Source organism: Centropristis striata, chromosome 13, assembly GCF_030273125.1.
Source record: "Centropristis striata isolate RG_2023a ecotype Rhode Island chromosome 13, C.striata_1.0, whole genome shotgun sequence".
In the NCBI taxonomy this organism is placed as follows: domain Eukaryota; kingdom Metazoa; phylum Chordata; class Actinopteri; order Perciformes; family Serranidae; genus Centropristis; species Centropristis striata.
In genome coordinates this window covers 277481-299401 of record NC_081529.1, presented here as the reverse complement: position 1 = coordinate 299401, position 21921 = coordinate 277481, and the positions used below count along the sequence as shown (strand labels likewise).

The 21921-nt window shown below is 37.1% G+C and overlaps 1 protein-coding gene across 1 annotated transcript in view; it reads left to right on the top strand.

Moving 5' to 3' along the window:
* Positions 1-21247, top strand: part of LOC131983407 (paralemmin-2-like) — a 53077-nt gene extending 31830 nt beyond the window's left edge. Inside the window, exons 4-8 of the mRNA XM_059348127.1 lie at positions 4839-4930; positions 7963-8104; positions 11115-11139; positions 14754-14834; positions 17311-21247. Of these exons, the coding sequence (XP_059204110.1) occupies positions 4839-4930; positions 7963-8104; positions 11115-11139; positions 14754-14834; positions 17311-18140 (1170 nt within the window). The 3' untranslated portion in view covers positions 18141-21247. The remainder of the gene's footprint in view (positions 1-4838; positions 4931-7962; positions 8105-11114; positions 11140-14753; positions 14835-17310) is intronic.
* Positions 21248-21921: the final 674 nt, after the last annotated feature.

The window sequence follows — 21921 nt, the reverse complement described above, 5'->3', positions numbered from 1 at the left end:
TCTCAGCCACAAGGTGAAGAAGCATTTTTCCTTAGATGTCACACTATTCTTTGAAAACTGAAGCCTCCCTTTTTTTGTAAATGCTGTGAAAATGGAGGGCTGGGGATTTTTGTTTTCATTTTTTCCCTCGTCTGCAGCTGCTTAGTGTTAAAAAATGAGCAGTAGTGTGTCCCAGCCTGATGTCATGTCTCATGACCTGCCAAGCTGAGCTGCTCTCTGGTCGACGCCTGTCTCTAGTGTTCTGGGTGGGGTCGCCTCCACTTCATTATTTCTCTGATTCACTCACACAATCAAGTTGTTTTCAGTTACATAAGCATGTTGCATCTGATGTGCAGAAAGCTCAGTGATTTCCTGCACCAGAACCAGGGATCCCTTGTTACTATGTCAACCTAACCTAGAGGAGGAAATCAATTTAATTAAAACTTCTGCTGTTTCAGTGTGGGAAGAAACTGCAGAGGGGAAGTGGTGATGACAGAAAAGAAGGAAAAAAAGGACATTATTTTGACATGGTTGTGAATTCTTTACACTTCACTGTTCCCTGCAGGACGTGCTCTTTTGAAAAATAAACAACAAAAAACAACTTATATTAACTGTGTACCCCAGTGCTGCATCACCACACTGTGACAGCCTCCCACACAAACAGTGTACAACTCATTTCTGCTTTCTTCACCCACCCGTTGCCTCGGGGTGAGTGTTGCTAGCGGCAGGGCAGACCATCCCACTGCAGTGGTTTAGCCCTGAAGATACAACAACGCCTTTTTCATTGTTCAGTCGGTTAAAAATGATGCAGAATTTGTCACTACATTATCCCAGATTAGAAGACAGTATTCATAGCATCTCCATTGCACAACTTTTAATATATGTATTTTATATCTGTATATATATTTGAATTGTTCAAATATGAAAATGGATATTCAATCTGAATAAAAGCAGCAATACCACTGCCTTGCACGTCGATTAATGAATTTATGGTTTATCAGATCACAAATTAAGCCGTGTTTCCACTAAATGTCCACCAGGAACGTCCTCTCACTCTGAGTCTCCACTACCAGTTAGCCCCCAGAGGGATTTAGAGACTCTGGAGGTGACGTTTGGTTTTCACCGTCGCTAACTGTGCACAACGTCAGCAGCTGAAAGCAGCATGGCTAATTATGCACAGAGTCTCTGCTGATCATAAACATTGTACATTTTGATTGTAAATTAACGGCATCACTAACTGTGCACAGTGTCTGGTGCTTGTTGTAAACAAACAGAGATCACTAAGTGAACACCTCCTGCAGCAGCAGCACATACACACTGTACTGCTACAGAGCTAACTGTTAGCCTGTTAGCACATACACACTGTACTGCTACAGAGCTAACTGTTAGCCTGTTAGCACATACACACTGTACTGCTACAGAGCTAACAGTTAGCCTGTTAGCACATACACACTGTACTGCTACAGAGCTAACTGTAGCTAACTGCTAACGGCTCTTCTTAACAAGCCGGCCTCCAGCTCGTAAGCGGCTCCTTAAGAAGAGAAAGAAGGAGTTGCTGGATTTGTCTCCAGTCGCTTTCTTGAAAAATAGTCTCCAAGGGGGTCTGAAAAGTCGCTAAATTGAACAACAAAGTCACTAAGTTGGGAACACTGCTTCACCAGCTTTTACAAATGGCGTGTGTTGTTGTCGTGTAGAGTTCTACGTCACATCCTGCTTAGCGATCTATCCAATCAGTAACCAGGCTGTTTTCAGGGGAGAATAAAGACCCTGCTCTACTACAGGGACGAAAAGTCCCAACAAAAGCCGTCTCCGGACTGCTCGTATTCAGATTAGGAACGTTTCTGCGAGTGAGACCCGCCTCATTCCAGGTATTGCCCGCTAGTGGAAACAGCCCTTTAGACAAGAATAGCTTGTTAGCGCACCTCGTGGTGCCTCCCTCTCCAGCAGACAGAGTTGACCGAAGCTCCGAACATGGATGGCAGCAGGCTAGTTAGTTAGCTAGCTAGCTAGTTAGCTAGCTAGCTTGTCCATCCAAGCAGTGGTGGAAAAAGTATTCAGATCCTTTACTTTAGTAAAAGTACCACACCAACACCACACTGTGAAATGACTCCACTACAAGTAAAAGTCCTGTATTCAAAACTTACTTCAGTAAAAATATCAACATCAAAATGCACCTAAAGTATCAAAAGTAGAAGTACTCGTCAAGGTTATTATAGTTAATGAAAATTAACGAAATAATGAAAACTAGAATTGAAAAAACATTCTGTTAACTGAAATAAAAATAAAAACAGACTTTGATTTGCACACAGTGAAAGCTCAACATCCAAAGTTTACAGTGTTGCGCCGGCGACACTTTTACCATAATAACTAAACGGATTACGCTATTTGGAACATTCCAACGTTTTCTGAAAGCTGAGAAGTTTCTCTTTACAGCCAACATGGAGTTATTACGGTAATTTAACTCACACTTCTACTGGAATACAAAGCAGGAATACACACTCAGCATGGAGAATAGAAACACTGGATCATGTATGAAAAAAAGTTCACAAAGACGAAAACGAAGGACATTTTCACTATAATTTTAGTTAGTTTTGTAACCACATAATACAGTTTCAGTTAGTTACCGTTTTTTTATAAACTCTCGTTTTTATTTTTATTTCAATATACGAAAATGTTTTTTTAATTCTTAGTTATTTCATTAGTTTTCATTAACTATAATAACCTTGGTCTGGATCAATCAGGAGTCTGAGGCTTCAGGTGTTTGGGGGAAAAGGGTAAAAGGTTTGTCAGGTTTCAGGTTGTCAGTGCGGCTCAGAGCAGAGCGTGAGTGACAGATTGTATGTTAACTCCAGGATGTCAGGCTGGAGGCCGCCGCACAGAGCTGTGACACCTTTTCACTGTCACACTCAGACATCAGCAGTCTGCCGGCCTTACTCATCCTTGGCAGGATCCAAAATGGCAGCACCACAGGCTCTGTTGGGCTGTAGAGGATCCAACATGGCGGGACCACAGGCTCTGTTGGTTGTAGAGGATCCAACATGGCAGGACCACAGGCTCTGTTGGGCTGTAGAGGATCCAACAGGACCACAGGCTCTGTTGGTTGTAGAGGATCCAACATGGCGGGACCACAGGCTCTGTTGGGCTGTAGAGGATCCAACATGGCAGGACCACAGGCTCTGTTGGGCTGTAGAGGATCCAACAGGACCACAGGCTCTGTTGGTTGTAGAGGATCCAACATGGCGGGACCACAGGCTCTGTTGGTTGTAGAGGATCCAACATGGCGGGACCACAGGCTCTGTTGGGCTGTAGAGGATCCAACATGGCAGAGCAGCGCTGCCAGGTGGCTCGCCGTGTCTCGATCCTCAATGATCTCTTCTGCTCTGTGTTTGTTTTGGGCATGTCTTGTTGTTTTGTTGAGGAATATGGTGGTGATCAGTAATGGTCCAATCACAGCTGAGCATCTATAACAGCAGGTCCGTTAAGCTTTGTGTTTCTCCACATGCTAAACCAAACACAGAGTAGAAATGAAGTGGGATTATCTGCTCCGATGTAAGCTGCTATTGTTAGCGTGTCCAGCTAGCTAGCTGAATGCTACCAGGCTAACATTAGTAGCTCTGTCCTTCTCTTTACGGGAAGACAGTGTGAAGCTCTAACGAACAGTTTATAAGTATTTTATCATTTATTTAACATGCACAATCACACTCAGGTGAGACAAGATCACACTGAAGCTACATTGCAGTATAATTCATTAAATGTTAGCGAAGACCAGTGGTGGAAAAGTATTCAGGTCCATTACTTAGTAAAAGTCCTGATACACACTGTGAAATGACTCCACTACAGTAAAAGTCCTGCATTCAAAACTTACTGAAGTAAAAGTATCAGCATCAAAATGTATCAAAAGTAAAAGTATTTGTTATGCAGAATGAACCCACTCAGATTGTTTATATGTGACAAATATATTATTATATTATTTGTATTGGTTCATTTATGTAAGTAATGTTTACATTTTGTAAAGATAGGGCTCATTTTAACTACTTAAAATACTGTTATGAGGTTTAATTAAAAATAAATGTCTAATTACTTTGAAGCATGCAAGTGCCAGTTACAGCTGACTTGTAGAAAGGTTATAATAGTTTTGGATTTTTCATTAGTTTTAATTTCGTGGTCGATTTTTGTTTTCAAATTCAGTTAGTTTAAGTTAGTTTTTAGAGTGAGTTTGCTAGTTTTAATTAGTTTTTAATAGTTGTAGTTGTTTTGTAATGGGGTATTTGTTGGGTCCAGATTCAATAAGGTCACAATAAATGTTTCCTTTATTTCCTTTGTCTGATCCATCTCAGCCCCAATAAGTTTATCAAGTCATAAAACCAGATAGATGAAATAGATTTCATATCAACCAAAAAGGTTTACGGATTAAAAAAGTTGACAAAGACGAACATTTTAGTTAGTTTTGTAACCACAAAATACAGTTTCAGTTGGTTATCATTTTTAAAAAAATCTCTCATTTTAACTATTTTTAGTTAACGAAAATGTTTTTTCAATTCTAGTTTTTGTTATTTTGTTATTTTTGGCTAACTATAATAACCTTGACTTGAAGTGCCATTATCATTGTAAATGTTATCCAGTCTGTGCCTTAACGGTGAGCTGAGGCAGGAAAAGAGGTCACAAAGTAAGAAATGAGTCCTCAGAGGGTTTAATGATTAATGTTGACCTCTAAGATAAGCTCAGCAAGCATGTACTTTTCTCAAGGTCTTCCTTGTTTCTCTCAGATCTGTCTTTCTGTCTTTGTCTGTCTTTCTGTCTTTCTGTCTTTCTGTCTTTCTTGGCCTTCAGTTTGAGCTTTTCTCTGTTTTCTGGTCCAGAGGAAGTGCCTGAGGGAGCAGTGGCTCAGTGAAAGCGCTCCGGCTCCCGACAGCTTCAGACTCGGACCACGACCAGACGACCAGGCAACAACGTGAGACAACTTTTGAAAATCTAATTTAATCACAGTTTGTAGTGCCAATGCAGCGTTTATGAGACATTCATGGTAGGGGAGAACTGGAACAGGTCAACAATGATCACTCACAGTGAATTTGCCATTCATTCATTCATTGACGATTCAGAAAATATTTCTATAAAGAGTTTTAAGCCTGGAACCAAACCAAGCTATGAGTTTATTGTGAACATAAAATATCTGGAGCAAAACAAAACAAAAGGAAAACAGGAAAGAAAACTGAAATATGAGCCACCAGAAACTGAATTAGAATTATTTATATTTGAATTTTAATTGCTTAACTTGAATAATTGCATTAAAAAACTGAATTTGAATCACATAGTTTGAATTTTTTTTTTTTCAATTTGAATCACTGCATTGGAAAACTGAATCTGAATTGTAATTTGACATTTAATTTATTAGTTTGTAACTGAACATTCAGTTCTCACAATTCAAATTCAGTTTGCAAAATTCTATTTAAATTTTCTGCGACGAACATCCGGGTAGTTGAGGCAGAGACGTAGAGAACGGAGGTGCTGATTGGCTGAAGAGGCGCTATGGCAACCAGATGGCAACACATGTTGCAAAAGAAAACGGAGGTGCTGATTGGCTGAAGAAGTGATCTGTGTATCTGAGCTCGATTGCTCTGCCTCAACTATCTGGATGTTCATCACAGAAAATGTAAATTGAATTTTGCAAACTGACTTTGAATGAGATGCTGCTGCTTCTTGTTGTGGACATTTTTAAAACCTGCAAACTCGTGTTGTCATTAGTGAGAATCATCAGAGAACCAATGATCAGATTTTATCCTGATACTTGAGTCACAATATGATATTACTGCGATTTTAAGCATTTTGTGATTTGAGTATTGTGATACAATATATTGTGATTTAACTGTTTAACTGCATTTTGTGTCCACAAAATTAAATTCAAATAAGAATTGTTTTGTCAAATAAGAGAAAATTCTCAGTCTATTCATCTGACTTCAGTCTTTTAATTTCTCCACAATGAGAGTCAAACCCACAGACTGACCAACAAAGTATCCAGTCAAACTGAACTGATATCAAACATGTTGGACGACAACAACTGCAGCATTTTATCAAACTTTCAAAAGCTTTAAGCCTCATTGATCTGAAGTTTATTTTTTTATGAAACATAAAAAAAGCCTAACTTTGCAGCGTTATTTCGACAACTTGATATGATAGCAGTATCTCCAGTATATTCCTAAAAGTGAGCCTCCCGAAAAAAACAAAAACGGCCAAAATCCTGACGACCCGTGGTGCTAAATATTGATACTTGGTGGCCATGAATCTAAACAATATCTCCACGCAAAATATCGCAAAACTATGCTGTATGGACCCCCCACCTCTAGTTTTCATGATACTGGAATCGGCAACTCCCATACAATACCTTGAAATATATTTATGACACCATTTTTGATACCACAGTGAAACAAAATAAATCTCCCAGTACTCTGTAGACATCACTGTATGTAAAGATTATGAAGTTAAATGGATCATTTGTGAAGCTAATATCACAACAGCAATGCTTATTTCCTTTTTGCATGTCAATAGTAGTTCTAATCTGTTAGCATCGGGCTAACTTCAGTTATAGCAGCTATTTTAGAAGTTATCTCAGCATTAAACGAAGGATGTCACAAAGGAAAGTCATGGCTGCTCTGTGATGAAAGTAAAATGAAGAACCGTAGTGTTTAATGGTACCATTGGTATTGGAGTACTTTTCCATAATAAAATAGGATATATATATATATTTTTTTTTAAATGTGATATGGAATTAGACCATATCGCATATATTAATATAGTTCATTTTTTCTCTTTCTTTATGTATAAATGCTGCCCTTACTAGGGTTTGCCATATTTAGTTATTTTGTAATGTTTGTTATTCTTTTCTTATTTATTTCAGAAAAAGATTGGCCTATTTTATTTTATTTTATTCATTCATTCATTACCATTAACCGCTTATCCGCAATTGGGTCGCGGGGGCTGGAGCCTATCCCAGCTGTCATTGGGCGAGAGGCGGGGTGCACCCTGGACAGGACGCCAGACTATCGCAGGGCTGACACATAGAGACAGACAATCACACTCACACCTATGGGCAATTTAGAGTCACCAATTAAACCTAAGTGCATGTTTTTTGACTGTGGGAGGAAGCCGGAGTACCCGGTGAGAACCCACGCTGACACGGGGAGAACATGCAAACTCCACACAGAAGAGCCGCAGGCGGGAGGCGAACCGGCGACCCTCTAGCTGTGAGGCGAGAGCGCTAACCACAACACCACCGTGTAGCCCATTTTTTATTTTTATTTTATTTTATTTTATAGGCTATTTTATTTAAGATTTTTTTTATTTAAATGTGCACTTTATGGAGCTTTGGAAAAAAAAAGGTTCTTCTGTTAATGTAATTAAATAAACGGTTTCAATAAAACTACTTGTGACATGCCATATTTGGCTTTAAATTTGATTAAACATTTGCTCTCACTTTATATCGGGATGTATATCGTATATATCGATATTTAGCCTAAATATATGGGGATAAGACTTTTATCGCCCAGCCCTATAATAAAACATGTTTTTGTAAAACCAAGGTTGATTTTCTGCTGACTTGTGGATTCTAAAGGGACGTATGAGCTTTGATATCTGGTATGAGTCTACCTGGCATGATAAAGACATTATGAATACTAATAAAAATCCTGATTCACAATAATAATAATATTCTCTCTGTTCAGTGAGCTCATGGTTCACATGTCCATTTCTATAGGTGTTATTTGCCATGAAGCAGGGAGAATAGTGTTTTGGTCACAGATCCAGTTCTTTATGGACCAAGACCAGATCAGATCAGCCATGTGACACGTCATGTGATGGATTAAACACACACTCATAGGACTCATAGTGTCTCTGTTTTCCTGCTCCGCTGCTCTGAATCATTTATGTTAGGATCTCTAATGTGAATCTTTCTGTGTTAACAAATATTATGTCTTTGCCAATGTGTGTCAGGGAACAAACCAAAAGTCAAAAGAGGCCCGAGGACAAGGACGAGGAGGCAGCTGATGCCAGGAAACAGGAACAAGCCTCCCGAAAACAAAATAAAGAATCTGTCAACTGCACTGCTGCAGCCAGAACAAACAGCCACTATCAGGTGAGATAGGCACATGCTTCTAGAGGATCATAAACTCACAGACAGAGACAAAACAGCCTGGAATATAAAACAACTCCGGGGACAGTGTAATATTTTATGTGACAATATTCAGGATATCTTGTAAGACGAGGTTTGAAAATTCAGAGGCGTACAATAAATAGCCCCGAAATGTTTTGTGATTTGAGCTGCTGTGAAGGCAGAGAGTAAGTAAACACTGCACCACTCCCCCTTCAGCTAAACTCTTCTCAAAGGGCCAGTTTTTAACAATCTCAACCCTGCAGTGGTGAATATGAAATAAAATGATCTCTGAGGTCAGAAGATGCAGATTCAGGCTGGCGTCGTGCCAATCCTTCTAGTGTTCAATAAATAAACATCACAGCAAACAGAACATAATCTACAGCTGCTTAGAGCGCTCCCAATTATGTATCATGAATAAAAAATAGAGAACAGCGCTACACATAAGGATTTATCAACGCATGAGTAATTCATAACTGAATTTCTCTCTGAATTTTGTGAATAATGAAGCAAATGTCCTCCTTGTTTTCATGAAGTTTTCATGAACATCATACTCTTGTAAATGTGTGTGTGTTGCAGTAAAGAAGTGCAGTGTGAAGGATTTAGTGCCATCTAGTGGCAGGTTGCTGCATCCCTCTCCACTCAACCCTCCCTTTCCTGTTGTGTAGAGCAGCTGTTCTCAACCTGGGGGTCCCGACCCCAATTGGGGTCGCGAGATGATTTCTGGAAGTCAGCTCTGTCTCCACTGTGTTTTTGGTCGTTTTGTGTCTTTTTTTAGATCATTTTGTGTCTTTTTTGGTCAATTTGTGTCTTTTTGTGGTTATTTTTTGTCATTTTGTGGACAATTTGAGTCCTTTTTGCTTAATTTTTAATGTAATTTTTTGGTCAGGATAAAAGGTGTGCTTCAAGCTGTGAAGTTTATGTGGCTGTAGTGATGTCGACAGGAGGAAGTTGGCTGGCATACTGAAGTGTGTCAAAGATTGGATTAACTTTTTTACAGTTGTAAGAACCCCTCCTTTTATTGTGTTTGCACCATGAGAACTACAGTTGCAGTAATTGAATTCTTGAGGAACTTTTTAGCTCCTGTTTCAGAGCAGTAACTCTCCGATCACCAGAGGGAAGTGTGAGTGACGTTAGTGTCAGCAATAAAATCATCGGAGCTGTTTTCATCAAGATCACTTCTGTCACTTACTGCTGAGCTCCTCCGCTCATATATATAGATATATGTATATATATATATATATATATATATATATATATATATATATATATATATATATATAGATATGCCTCCGCTGTAGTCGTCTTCCGCCATGATTTCAAAGTTCTGGAAAAGTCCCATGATGCATTGAGACACTCCCACATGTATTCTGATCATGATTCTGATGCATTTCATTGGCCAAGAGACCAAAAATAGGTGGAAAAAAACTACAAATACTACAAAACGACGTATCCACTTTCGCGTTTTTAATGGTGGAATAACACAACATTGCTCCCGGTTTTAATGGTAGAAATTCGGTAATGGTTTCCTGCCTTAAATGGGTTAAAAGCTGCAGATTTTCATTACGTTTGTGGTTTATTATGTTTGTGGGCACTATTACATTCACCGGTGTTACAACCTCTCCAACGATTCCAGTTGCGAAATACATATTTTATTGTTATTGTTATATGTACGTGTATTCATTTCAGTTGTTACCTTCACGTAAATAATTTACATGTACAGAAACATGCGATAATAATAATAATGGCACACTAGAGTCAGTTATCTCTGTGCTGGAGGCCTTTTCTCCAGCCAACACTGCTCTGTGTGTAATATGTTCACTTTTACCTTGTGGCCCTGCAGCACGCTGAAAATAACTATGGGGAGGAAAAGCTTACACACAAGAAATCTTGCCAGATTTGCTGAATTTTCTGCCCAATTAAGCAGCTTAAAGGTGGATTATGTCAGTGAAGATTATCTTGGATGGGTTGACAAACGATTTGGTTCTGGTTTGTCAGTGATCTCAATATTTATATAGACTACATACATGCACCCATACAAGAAGACCTGCTGCCTATGTAGATATGAAGGCCTCATTTAATCAAATGAAAACACATCGCTTCTTAGTTTCATTAATGAAGTTATTAGGGCTGCTACTAGTGATGTGCCAATGAAGCCTCATGAACCATTGTCATTACTCTCTGAGCCCACTAGATGGTGCTGTTGGTTTAAAGAAAAAGGCTTGAGCAATGATAACTGAGTGACTCTTTGATCAACAGAGCTCCATCTAGTGGCTCAGAAAATAATGAAAATGGTTCATGAGGCTTCACTGGCACATCACTAGCTGCAACTAACGATTATTTTCATTATCGATAAATCTGTCAATTATTTAATCAATTAATCGATTAGTTGTTTGCTCAATAAAATGTATAAAAATATCAATGAGTGTTCCCAAACCACAAGATGATATTGACATGATGATATTCACAATGAAGAAGCCGAAATCAGAGAATTTGGACTTGTTGTCTTTAAAAAAGGCTCAAACCAATTATTCAATTATCAAAATAGTTGACGATTTAATAATCGATTATTGTTCGATTAATGGAATAATTGTTGCAGCTCTAGAAATTATATCTATGAAAATTATATTCCATTTCTGCCAGTAGTCACCCAATATCCTACACCCTGCTGTGCTAATAAGATATTTTAATATCATTTAATGCTTTCAGCCTACATTTATCAGATATTGAGGAACAAATGTTCCTCTTCACTGTACGGCTCACATTTAGCTACAGCAGCAGGAAGGAAACGACTGTTGGGCAGAAAAGCCTCAGCACCTCGTAACATGATGGGACTTAGCTTGGTTCTTCTCTGATGATGACTGTAAGGTGTTTATGGCAGGGCAGGAGTTGGGGAGGGCTCCATAGAGAGATGTGTTTAAAGTGTCCGGCTCAGTGTCTGTTGTAAGTGTCCAACCACTGAGAGACTTAAACTGTCTCCTTCCTCTGCCCTCAGGCCGCCACCGACCAGGACGTACAAGGTAAGAAGTCCGCTGTAATGGTCATTAGCTCGCCATCAGCTGCTGTCTCTCTCTGACTACGCCTGCCCACAGTCTATTCTCTCCTGACAGACGATAATTAACCATAACTAAGTCTTTGCATGAAGAATAGTCCTTTAAATCAGGCTGACAGAATGGAGCCAGGGCTGAGAAACATTCTGCTGATCCTCATCTGCACCGTTCAGAGTGAACAGAAAGCATCCAACACACCACTGATCCAAGAGGAGAAAATACAGGCAATCCTAGTTAAAAACTAGGGCCGATTAAAAAAAATAATCTAATTAATTAGAAGCTTTGTAATTAATTAATCGAAATTAATCGCATTTTAATCGCATATAAATATTTGACCTGAGAACAGTGAGAAGTCATTTTTTTCACATGGATCTTTAGTATTGTCAGGTCAGGCTCGAAGCAGGACTCAGACGCAGAGATATTTCAGAGTATGTCAAAAGCACTTTATTTAGGTACTTGGTCAGCAAGAGGAATTCCCCGAACAGAGGAAACAAAAAGGCTATGAACATTAACCGTCTAAAGGACCTAACAATAATAATCCCTACAAAGAGGGAAAAACACAAAACTCCTGACTATCCTGATCTCAGGGCAAACTATCCTATGGGGAAATGAACAAATAACTAGACAAGGGAAAGGGAGAAAAAGGGACAAACTAAAATACTAATAAACTAAGGGCGCTCCAAAAGGGAGGAAAACCTAAACAGGGAAAAAGGACTAAACTAAAAATCACTCCGTAAAATGGAGGAACAATCTAAGGGCAAAAACTAAATAACACAAAATCACTCTTAAGGAGGAAATTCAAAAAGGCAATCTAAACAACCAACAAACTAAGGGAGCAGCTAAGCTGTGAAAATTTACAAAAGAAAATCACTCTTACGAGGAGAACCAAACTTGAAAACGAAGCAAGGCAGATGACTGTGGCGATGACAAGAACTGTGGAAATGCTGGCGAGACGAAAAACGACACACTGGCACAGGACAAGGGAGACACAGACTATTTAACACATGAGGGAGGGAGCACCAGGTGAACACAATTGGTAATTAGGGGAGACGCTTAGGCAGGTGACACACACAGGGAGGAGCAGGTGATCTGAAACGAGAGGAGAGTTACTTTTCAAAATAAAAGCAGTGACGAGACAAAACATAAAAAACCCAAGACCTCACCACGGTGTGACAAGTATACCATTGAATAATGACTGAATACATAAGCTTAAGCAACAAAAATATTGTTTATTTTAGTTCAAGTCCAACAGACCAGTGTAATGCTTGCCATTAAGTGCAGCAATAGCATATTTATAAATATAGTACATTTGATAAATCCAGGTAGCCTATAGGTAGGTAGACCTTCTGTAAACTAGAATACTTTGGTTTTTGAAGTAAAACACAATCCACGCTAGCTAGCACGCTAGCCGCTAGCTGCTATATGTTTAGCATTGAGGTGCTACTTGAGGCTGGATGTGCTGCTATGGTGATATGTGAATTCCTTGTTGCCTAGCAACACAACCATGCTCTTATGGACGCTTCCATCCGTTGGTTTTTAGTAACTAAATGTCCCATCATCCACGGGGCCAACCAAAGGTCTCATCAGCTTCTTCCTTCATGTTCACTGTGGTTTGTTGTTGTCTCAACTCATCAACGCTAGTTGGTGCTCCAGTATAATCGCTCCTCCTGAAACTCATCCAGGGAGAAACGTTCCGCCACGCAAAAATAACTGCCATTAAAATGCCTCAATTTTTTTAACGCTTTCATTTTTGTGTAATTAATTCATCTTAAATAACGCGTTAAAGTCCCGGCCCCTTTATGTTACACGTGTTACATCTAAAAACACCAACGCTTCCTCAGGGTGAATGTACACCAAACGCGTTGGTGTTTTTAGGGTTTTTAACTTTTGTCAATCCACCAGAGACTGCATTTTCTTCTTTTCAGTTCACTGTTTACCCATTGCAAGAGCAGCGGAGTATGTAGGGACACCAGCAGCGCTCCTGTTATTCTGTTTTTTGTACACCACTGATTCAGTTTGGACACTACAACACAGCAAGGTTATAATCGTTTTGGATTTTTAATTCGCCGGCGCAACACTCTGCACACTTTAGATGTTGTGTTTTCGTTGTGTGCAGGTGAAAGTCTTCTATTCAACCATGAGATTACAAATCACATTTTTTTGCAGAATCCATGTAGGGAAACACTGCATAGTCATTTTTGGTTGATATGAAATATATTTATTAAGTTCCAACTAAACAGCTGCTGGTTAGTGAACATGGTGAATCTGTTACTGAGACCAACATTCAAACACACAAAACTTTATTATGACCTCTTTGAATCTCGTCCCCAACACATAGCACATTACAGAAAAACTAAAACTAATAAAAACTAAACTAAAACTAAACATTTTCAAAAACTAAACTAAAACTAGCAAACTCACTCTAAAAACGAATTAAAACTAAAATGAATGAAAAATCCAAAAGTATTATAACCTTGCCCCAAATTCAAATTCAAAGAGTATTCAGCTAATTAAGAAAAGGAAAAGGAAAATTAATGCAAAAGTCATGAGAGCACATTCAAAGCTCCCAAACACTGATTCAGGGTTAGGGAACTTTGTTCAACTCTCCTGATTATTTTCTCCGTCTGCTTCATGAGGAGGTCACATGGTCTGAAAACATCTCAGATCATCAACATTCATTGTTTTCTTCACCAACAATGACTTAACCAGCACAGTTTTTTCTGTTTGACCTGGAATCAGATTAATTTATTCTTCCAACTACAGCCTTAATTCAAAAAGAAGTTGTGAAGTTTTTTTACATATTTATAATGTATTGCAGTTTGAAAGTAGAGGATAGCGATCAGTTGGCAGCTCATGTTGTGTTTAAATCCCTTCAGTTACAGTTTTCACCAACGTCTTTCTTAATAATGAGATATTAGGTTGAAGCAAACACTACAGGCCAAGAGTTTGGAAGCAAGGCCAATACAGGCCATATATTGCAAAGCAAGTTAAATATTCTGTTTAATTTACTTTATTTACTTTAATTGACCTTTAGGTAAACATTGATGTTAGCAGACCATTGCTGAATAAATGTTAAGAAAAGAAAAGAAGTTGTCGTGTTGAGGAGATTTGGAAGAGTCACAACTTCAGTGCAGAAGTAAAAAACAAATCACAGTTTGCATTATTCACTTTATCTCTTTGTCTTTTGAGAGTTTGGATACAAAAATCCCAATAAATCTCAACTGTGTTCATATCTCTGACAAACTATCACAGAAATGGATCAAAGTGAAGCAGCTGAGTAAAGAAACAAGAGTTCAGATTTATACATGAAGGAAAGAAGGAAACACAAAGTCTAAGCAATAAAAACCCAAATACCTGATCATTAGAGTAAATGTGTTCTAGTAAGTGGATCTTTATATAGTATTTGTGTTTATTTTGTTGCAAAGTATAGAAACTATGATCTTTTTTGTACAAATTTGATCTTGCTTCCAAACTTTTGGCCTGTAGTGTATTTACTGATTTCTAAGCAAAAACGTTTTGACTTTAACTTAAAAATAAATAGGACAATGTATTTGTATGTTCTTATTTTCTTTCTCTTTTTTAAGTGAATAAAGAGGCTGAAGATCACTTCTCCATAGAAATGGCTCAGAGGATGTTTCATGAGAGCGGGCAAGAAGGCCGATCAGGTGAGACGCTGTGGGAATGAATCATTCGGCTCAGGTGTGTTTGACTCCTTCTGTACTACCACACTTTACACATTTTTTTCATCCTTAAAAATCAATTTTTTGAATAATTGGCTTGTGTGATGGAACCAAAACATTTTAACATTTGAACATCTCGCGACCCCAATTGGATGAATGAACACATCCATTAAATATCCATAGTGATGGTGGAAAAAGTAAGTACATTTCAAATGGTTCACATACTTTTTCTTGCAGATAAACAAGAATTTCGGATGCACAATATACGATTCACATTAGTTTCTCTCTCCTCTTGAAAATGATTTAATGTGTGTGCCTTCAGGGTACGACTTCACAGTGAGACTGAGGTGAGCAGCCTGGGAACAATGTTCCATTCAGCCCATTAGTTATTCTGTTTGTTTATTTTTTATGCCTGCTGGCTTATTGTGTCTCATATTACTTAAACAAAGCTGTGGTCCTGACCAGGCATTAACCCTTAATAGGACACTCATTGAAATACTTGCAAATTCCTAATTTCAAACCTAGAGAATATTGGAGGATATTACAGCCAGAATGTGTAAAAAAAAACTTACGGACCCGAGGGAGGGGGGGAATATTTAGAGAAAAAGTTTACGAGGGTAAAGTGACAAATCTACGAGGAAAAAATGTGCAGATTTATGAGATTTAAAGTGGTGAATCTGCAAGAAAAATTTGCTTTTTTCACTTTTTTCACTTTTTTCTCGTAAATCTGCGATTTTTTGTTGTTGTAGATTTTCCACTTTAATCTAGTAAATTTGCAACCCAACCCCCAAGAATCAAGAACAGGCAACAGGCAAGAGCTTCACGTTGAAAGTTCATTTATTGATAATATCCATTTTAAATGGCTGTATTGTTGCATATATCGTATTAAATAAAATTCAGATAAAAATTGAGCCTATTTAACAGGCTAAACAAACTCAAATACCAGCCTGAACATTGGTGACATTATTGCACATTGTTACACAGTACAGTGTGATATATTATTATTATTATCATATTACAGTGTAACATATTATTATTATTATTATTATTATCATATTACAGTGTAATATATTATTATTATTATTATTATTATTATTATCATATTACAGTGTAACATATTATTATTTTTATTATTATTATCATTTTACAGTGTAATATATTATTATTATTATTATCATATTACAGTGTAATATATTATTATTATTATTATTATTATTATCATATTACAGTGTAACATATTATTATTATTATCATATTACAGTGTAATATATTATTATTATTATCATATTACAGTGTAACATATTATTATTATTATTATCATATTACAGTGTAATATATTATTATTATTATTATTATTATTACAGTGTAATATATTATTATTATTATTATTATTATCATATTACAGTGTAACATATTATTATTATTATTATTATTATCATTATTATCATCATAATTATTATTATTATCATTTTACAGTGTAATATATTATTATTATTATTATCATATTACAGTGTAATATATTATTATTATTATTATTATTATCATATTACAGTGTAACATATTATTATTATTATCATATTACAGTGTAATATATTATTATTATTATTATCATATTACAGTGTAACATATTATTATTATTATTATTATTATCATATTACAGTGTAATATATTATTATTATTATTATTATTATTATCATATTACAGTGTAACATTATTATTATTATTATCATATTACAGTGTAACATATTATTATTATTATTATTATCATATTACAGTGTAACATATTATAATTATTATCACATTACAGTGTAACATATTATTATTATTATTAATATTATCATATTACAGTGTAACATTATTATTATTATTATTATTATTATTATTATTATCATATTACAGTGTAACATATTATTATTATTATTATTATCATATTACAGTGTAACATATTATAATTATTATTATTATTATTATTATTATTATTATCATATTACAGTGTATCATATTATTATTGCTCACTCTCACACCAACATTTCTCTAAATGTCTAAACTCATAAACTGCAGCTAGAGTGTGTGACATCAGACTCACTCACTTAGATAAAGTCTCACATGTCAGACATGTTGTTGGTGCATTCAGGCTGCGTGACCACAGCACAACTCTTCTTCTTCTTCTTCTTCTTCTTCTTCTTCTTCTTCTTCTTCTTCTTCTTCGTTTTAAAGCGGCAGCGTTTCGGCGCACTACTGCCACCTTTGGATCCAGAATGTATATCACACCATAAACACTTGTAAAGCACGTGTATTGTACGTATAAAGCGATCGGATCGGCGATTTTAACCTTTGATCTGATTTTCCGATCGATCGTTTTTTTTATCATATCGGGCCGATCCGATCAGTTGCCGATCGATCGGCGTCATCCCTAGTGTAAAGAGTCATCTCATAATTCTAACTCTGTTCCGGGTTGCAGTGCTGGGGATGTTGGCGGTGCAGGTGGAGAGAGACCCTCAGACCGGGACCACGGTGGTCCGGTCGGTGGCGCCCATGTCGGCTCCGCCCGCCGCTCCGACAGCGACCACCATCTTTGACGACGGCAGGAAGAGTATCCACGCCATCGGCGGATCGGGCAGCGAACCCTCCACTGAAGAGCTGGGCCAGATCTTGAGCATTGTGGACGGGGTCGGCATGAGAGTCCTGCTGGAGGAGGTCACGGTCACTCCGACCAGAGCTGAGACCAAGATAGAAGACGCCATCAGGGCTCCAGAGGGAAAGACCCTCTCTCTTTCTACCCATCAGGAGACACCAGAGGAGGACCACAGGCAGCTGGACTCCAGAGGCCTGGACTCTGGAGTCCAGCTGGACTCTGGAGCCCAGCTGGAGATAGAGGACTGTGCTGCTGTTAAAGACGAGCACAGAAGCATGGTGGCAGCCGGAGACGTGGCGGGAGAAGTCGGTAACGTGGAGGATCTGAGTCTGGAGGAAGGCCCGGTCACGCTGGTGTTCCTGGGATACACTGACGGAGAGCAGGCTCAGAGCCAAGAGGGCCCTGAAGGCATCACGGTGGAGAGAGTGATGATCAGCGAGGACGGGGAAGAGCTCGTCTTAGGACCCCAAACAGCTGCTCCGCCTCAGGCGGGGAGCGAGCCCCAAACCTTCCAGGACGTCCCCCTGGATGGAAACGGGGCCGGAGTTAAAGTCCAGGAGGAGGAACGTGAGAAGGAGCATCATTCATCTGCTCCCACTAACGCAGAGGCAGGAGGCACCAAGCGCAAGACCTGCCAGTGCTGCTCTGTCATGTAAGAAAATGTTCCCTGATAGTAGCATTTGTAATATTTGTGCCTTCCATTAGGCCAGGGATGGGCAACTGGAGGCCCGGGGGCCGCATACGGCCCGCTCCATCACCTGAAGTGGCCCTCAGTACAACTACATTAGAACATTAAATCTTAAAAGTTCAGTGTAAAAATGCACAAAATTACTTTACTTAAAATTAATGTTGGTCTGCTGTTGTTGCACTGATAAAAAAGAAATCACAGTAAGCGGTTATTTTTTATTTGCTTCAAACCTTTTGTATTCCTATTTATACTGTTAAACATGCATTAGAGCATGAAATATGTTAAGTTACTGCACTGTTAACATATTAAAATGTCAGTTTCATCATATCTGGTTAGTGATGCTCCTATATGAGGCCCTGTGGTGGTGAACATGAAACACTGAGGCCCTGCAGCATTAAGCTGCCCATCGCTGCATCAGGCACTAATGCTGCCTAAATGACTAAATGACTGAGAGAACTAATTAACCTGCTGTGGTCTCATCACTTCACTGCATTTGAGAGAAAAAAGAGACATTTTTCATGTTGTAGGTCACTTATTGCAGCTGCACTACAAAGTCTAACTGCAGTAACTACACAAAAGGTAAAACTGCTTTAAAGTTGTTGTTGTTGTTGTTTTTTTATGTTCTTTTTTTAAAATAATTTTTATTAACAAATAAACAAAAAAGAACAGTGGATTACTTATTAGCAGCCACAATATATAAACAAGACACTAAAACACAATTCCAGACAACAAAGACTCAGAAACATATTTACAAATAAGACATAATGTAAACACAAATAACATACAAAGAATAATATAAAGGACAACAACAACAACAGCAATGAAAACAACGATACACCAGTACAAAGCCACGCGGCGAAAACAGACAAAAAAAACATGAAACTTAATGGATATGACACTCATTTCTGCATTTATTAATGATGTAATTTTAATACTCAAAAATCATGACAAATATTTGACCTTTGACCCCCCAAACGTAGTTACTGCACTCTGGTTTTGCTGTAAAAGGTTCCAATAGTATTAGGAAACACTGGAGTAACTATAACGTTGTTGTCTTCTTTCAGCTTTTATATTTTATTTTCATTAAATTAACATTTTCAAATTGATTTTGTCATCAGTGTTTAACAACTTTACTCAAAGATTTGTGTATTTTAGACTTAATATTATAAAGAAATGTTATATTTTTAGTCTTATTACAATTTTTTATCCCACTTTTTTACTTCATCACTATCTAGATTATAATTTCCCTTTCAAATAAATTTATAATTTCTATTATTTTTATGTTTAAATTTGTATATATATCCAAAGCAGACCATGGTAAGTGCAATTACTGCTTGGTTTTGAGTTGGATTTTGTGTTTTTTATATAAAAAAGCAAAATCTAAAACTTTTTCACAAGATAAAACAGACATCAAGGAGTTCATTTTTAGTTATAACTCAATTTAGACCAAAACTGTATTTACTGCAGTTAGACTGTGTGCCGGGCAGCTTTAGGCTGAGGAACTATTAAAGTCCACTTCCTCCCTCTGGTGGACAAACAGAGAATGTCAACATGTTATGCAGATATTTAATCTCAAGTGTCTCTGTGCCTTTAGATCTGTGCCTTATCAGCCAAACATATTCCATATGTTCAGCATTGTTTGCTTGAGGAATGACAAAAAACTAAGAGCATAAGAAGTGTAAATTACAGCTTTGGGCATCAATTTTTCTAACAATAATCCAGATGTTTGTCATTGTGTCTAATGTTAAAGCAACTACAAGGAGGTTTTAGCTGCGTATGAAACATTTTAATCCTGTTTTCTCTGTGAGACCCTCAGCAGGATGATTGGCTTTTTATTTCTAATCTATGTCATTGGGTCCACTTCATGAAATCAGACCTGCAGTATGTTTACATGTTCCCAGGGTGGCTCTGAGTACATTAGCCAAAGGTGATTATTCTTTTCAGAATTTTATTTTTTTTCACATTATATTTTGTTTTTATGGCTGACACTGGGGCAGGATCAGAGAACTTTTTTTTTTTTCTTTTTTAACTAAAAAGGAAGACGTGAACTGTGGTCGCTCATTGAACAGATGGAAAGAATTCAAAAAATGATCCTTAGTTGGCCCCTTACTCATATGTCTAATTTATTTATGAAATATATTAGATGGTGTGGTTTTACATGAATATATGAATTTAAGTTGGTGGCTAAAACAAAGTTTACTTTGTTTCACTATCATCTTATAACAGTTATCAATCTCACATAGCCACAAACAGATGCATATATATAAATGTATGCAATGCATCCTGCAAACAGCTGTTTGAAAAAGAAAAATAGTCTTTAAAATCTGCTGTCTTTCTCCAAACAAATGCATGCATTAGCAAGATCAAAATCTTTATGATACGAGGTGGGGATGCTCATGGAAACATTACCACTTTTATCCACAGGAGCCGCCAGAATCAACAAAAATTAAAGTGCCTTGTAGCTGCTTTAGTTTGAAAATGTAAAAAAAAAAAATGTGACATTTATAACATCCTTAACTTTTGAAGTTGTACTTTCTTACCTGCTACTAATCAGGGTTGTAGCTTCCATGTAGAACACAAACAGTGTTTCTGGGAATGGAGGGTTTTGATTTCCTGAGGTGGAGTTTTATAATATTTCATGTTATTGTATTTGATTGTGTTCTCTACAATAACACGTTTCACATGTTGACTTTCTGATGAAGAGTATGTATTTTTGTGTCAGAAGTTTTAAACAAACATGTTATTTCAACAAACATGTTATAGCCCTCAATGCAGAAACTGCATTGAGGGCTATAACATTTGAAAAAATATTACTTAGCAGTGACAGCAATTAGCTAAATTGCTTTAAAATGTGGCGAAAATCACATTTTCTAGATTTGTTTGTGTAGTTTATCCAAACTTTTCAGTGTAGGTGGTTACACTGAAGGAATTCCATCCACATTTCTAAAATTATGTCTAAAAGTCTTCTACAGTACAACTCATTTTTATTGTTTCTATCACTAGAATTTAGTATTTGATTCATTAATTTTAATGGATGTTTACTGTATAACGTGATGATAAAAAACATGTATAATATGAGTGTTTTTTGTGTCTAATTTCTGATCCGACACTAACATCTGGACTGTACCCACAATTTTAAACTAACTCCAAAAACATTCCGATACAATACAACAATATGGGACTGACATTCAATCCTGTTTATTATATCACATTATAGGTCCGGGCAATATGGACCAAAAGTCATATCCTGATTTATTTAGGCTGAATTTTTATCACAAAGTGAGAGCAAATGTTCAGTCAAAGTCAAATATGACATGTCACAAGTAGTTTTATTGTTTCTTTAAGTGAACATAAATACTGTATTACAACAGGAGAACCTTTTTTAAAATCAAAGCTCCATAAAGTGCACATTAAATTAATGTTTTTAGAGAGATAAGATATTTTTTTTAAATAAAAAAAATATCTTAAATAAAAATAGCCTATGAAGTAGAATAATGGTGGTATAGTTTGTCTGATGTTCTATCTGAGTGTTCTGTGGTCTAGAGGTTAGGACACCAGCTTGTTACCACAGAGGTTGCTGGTTCCAATCCCAGGACTCACGGGTCAAGAACTATAATATAGATATAAAACTAATATCAACAAATTACTACATTATGGGATGTCCAAAAATTACCATTTCATTTAAAGGTTCTCCAATATAACAACAGGAGAACCTTTTAAAAAAATCAAAGCTCCATAAAGTGCACATT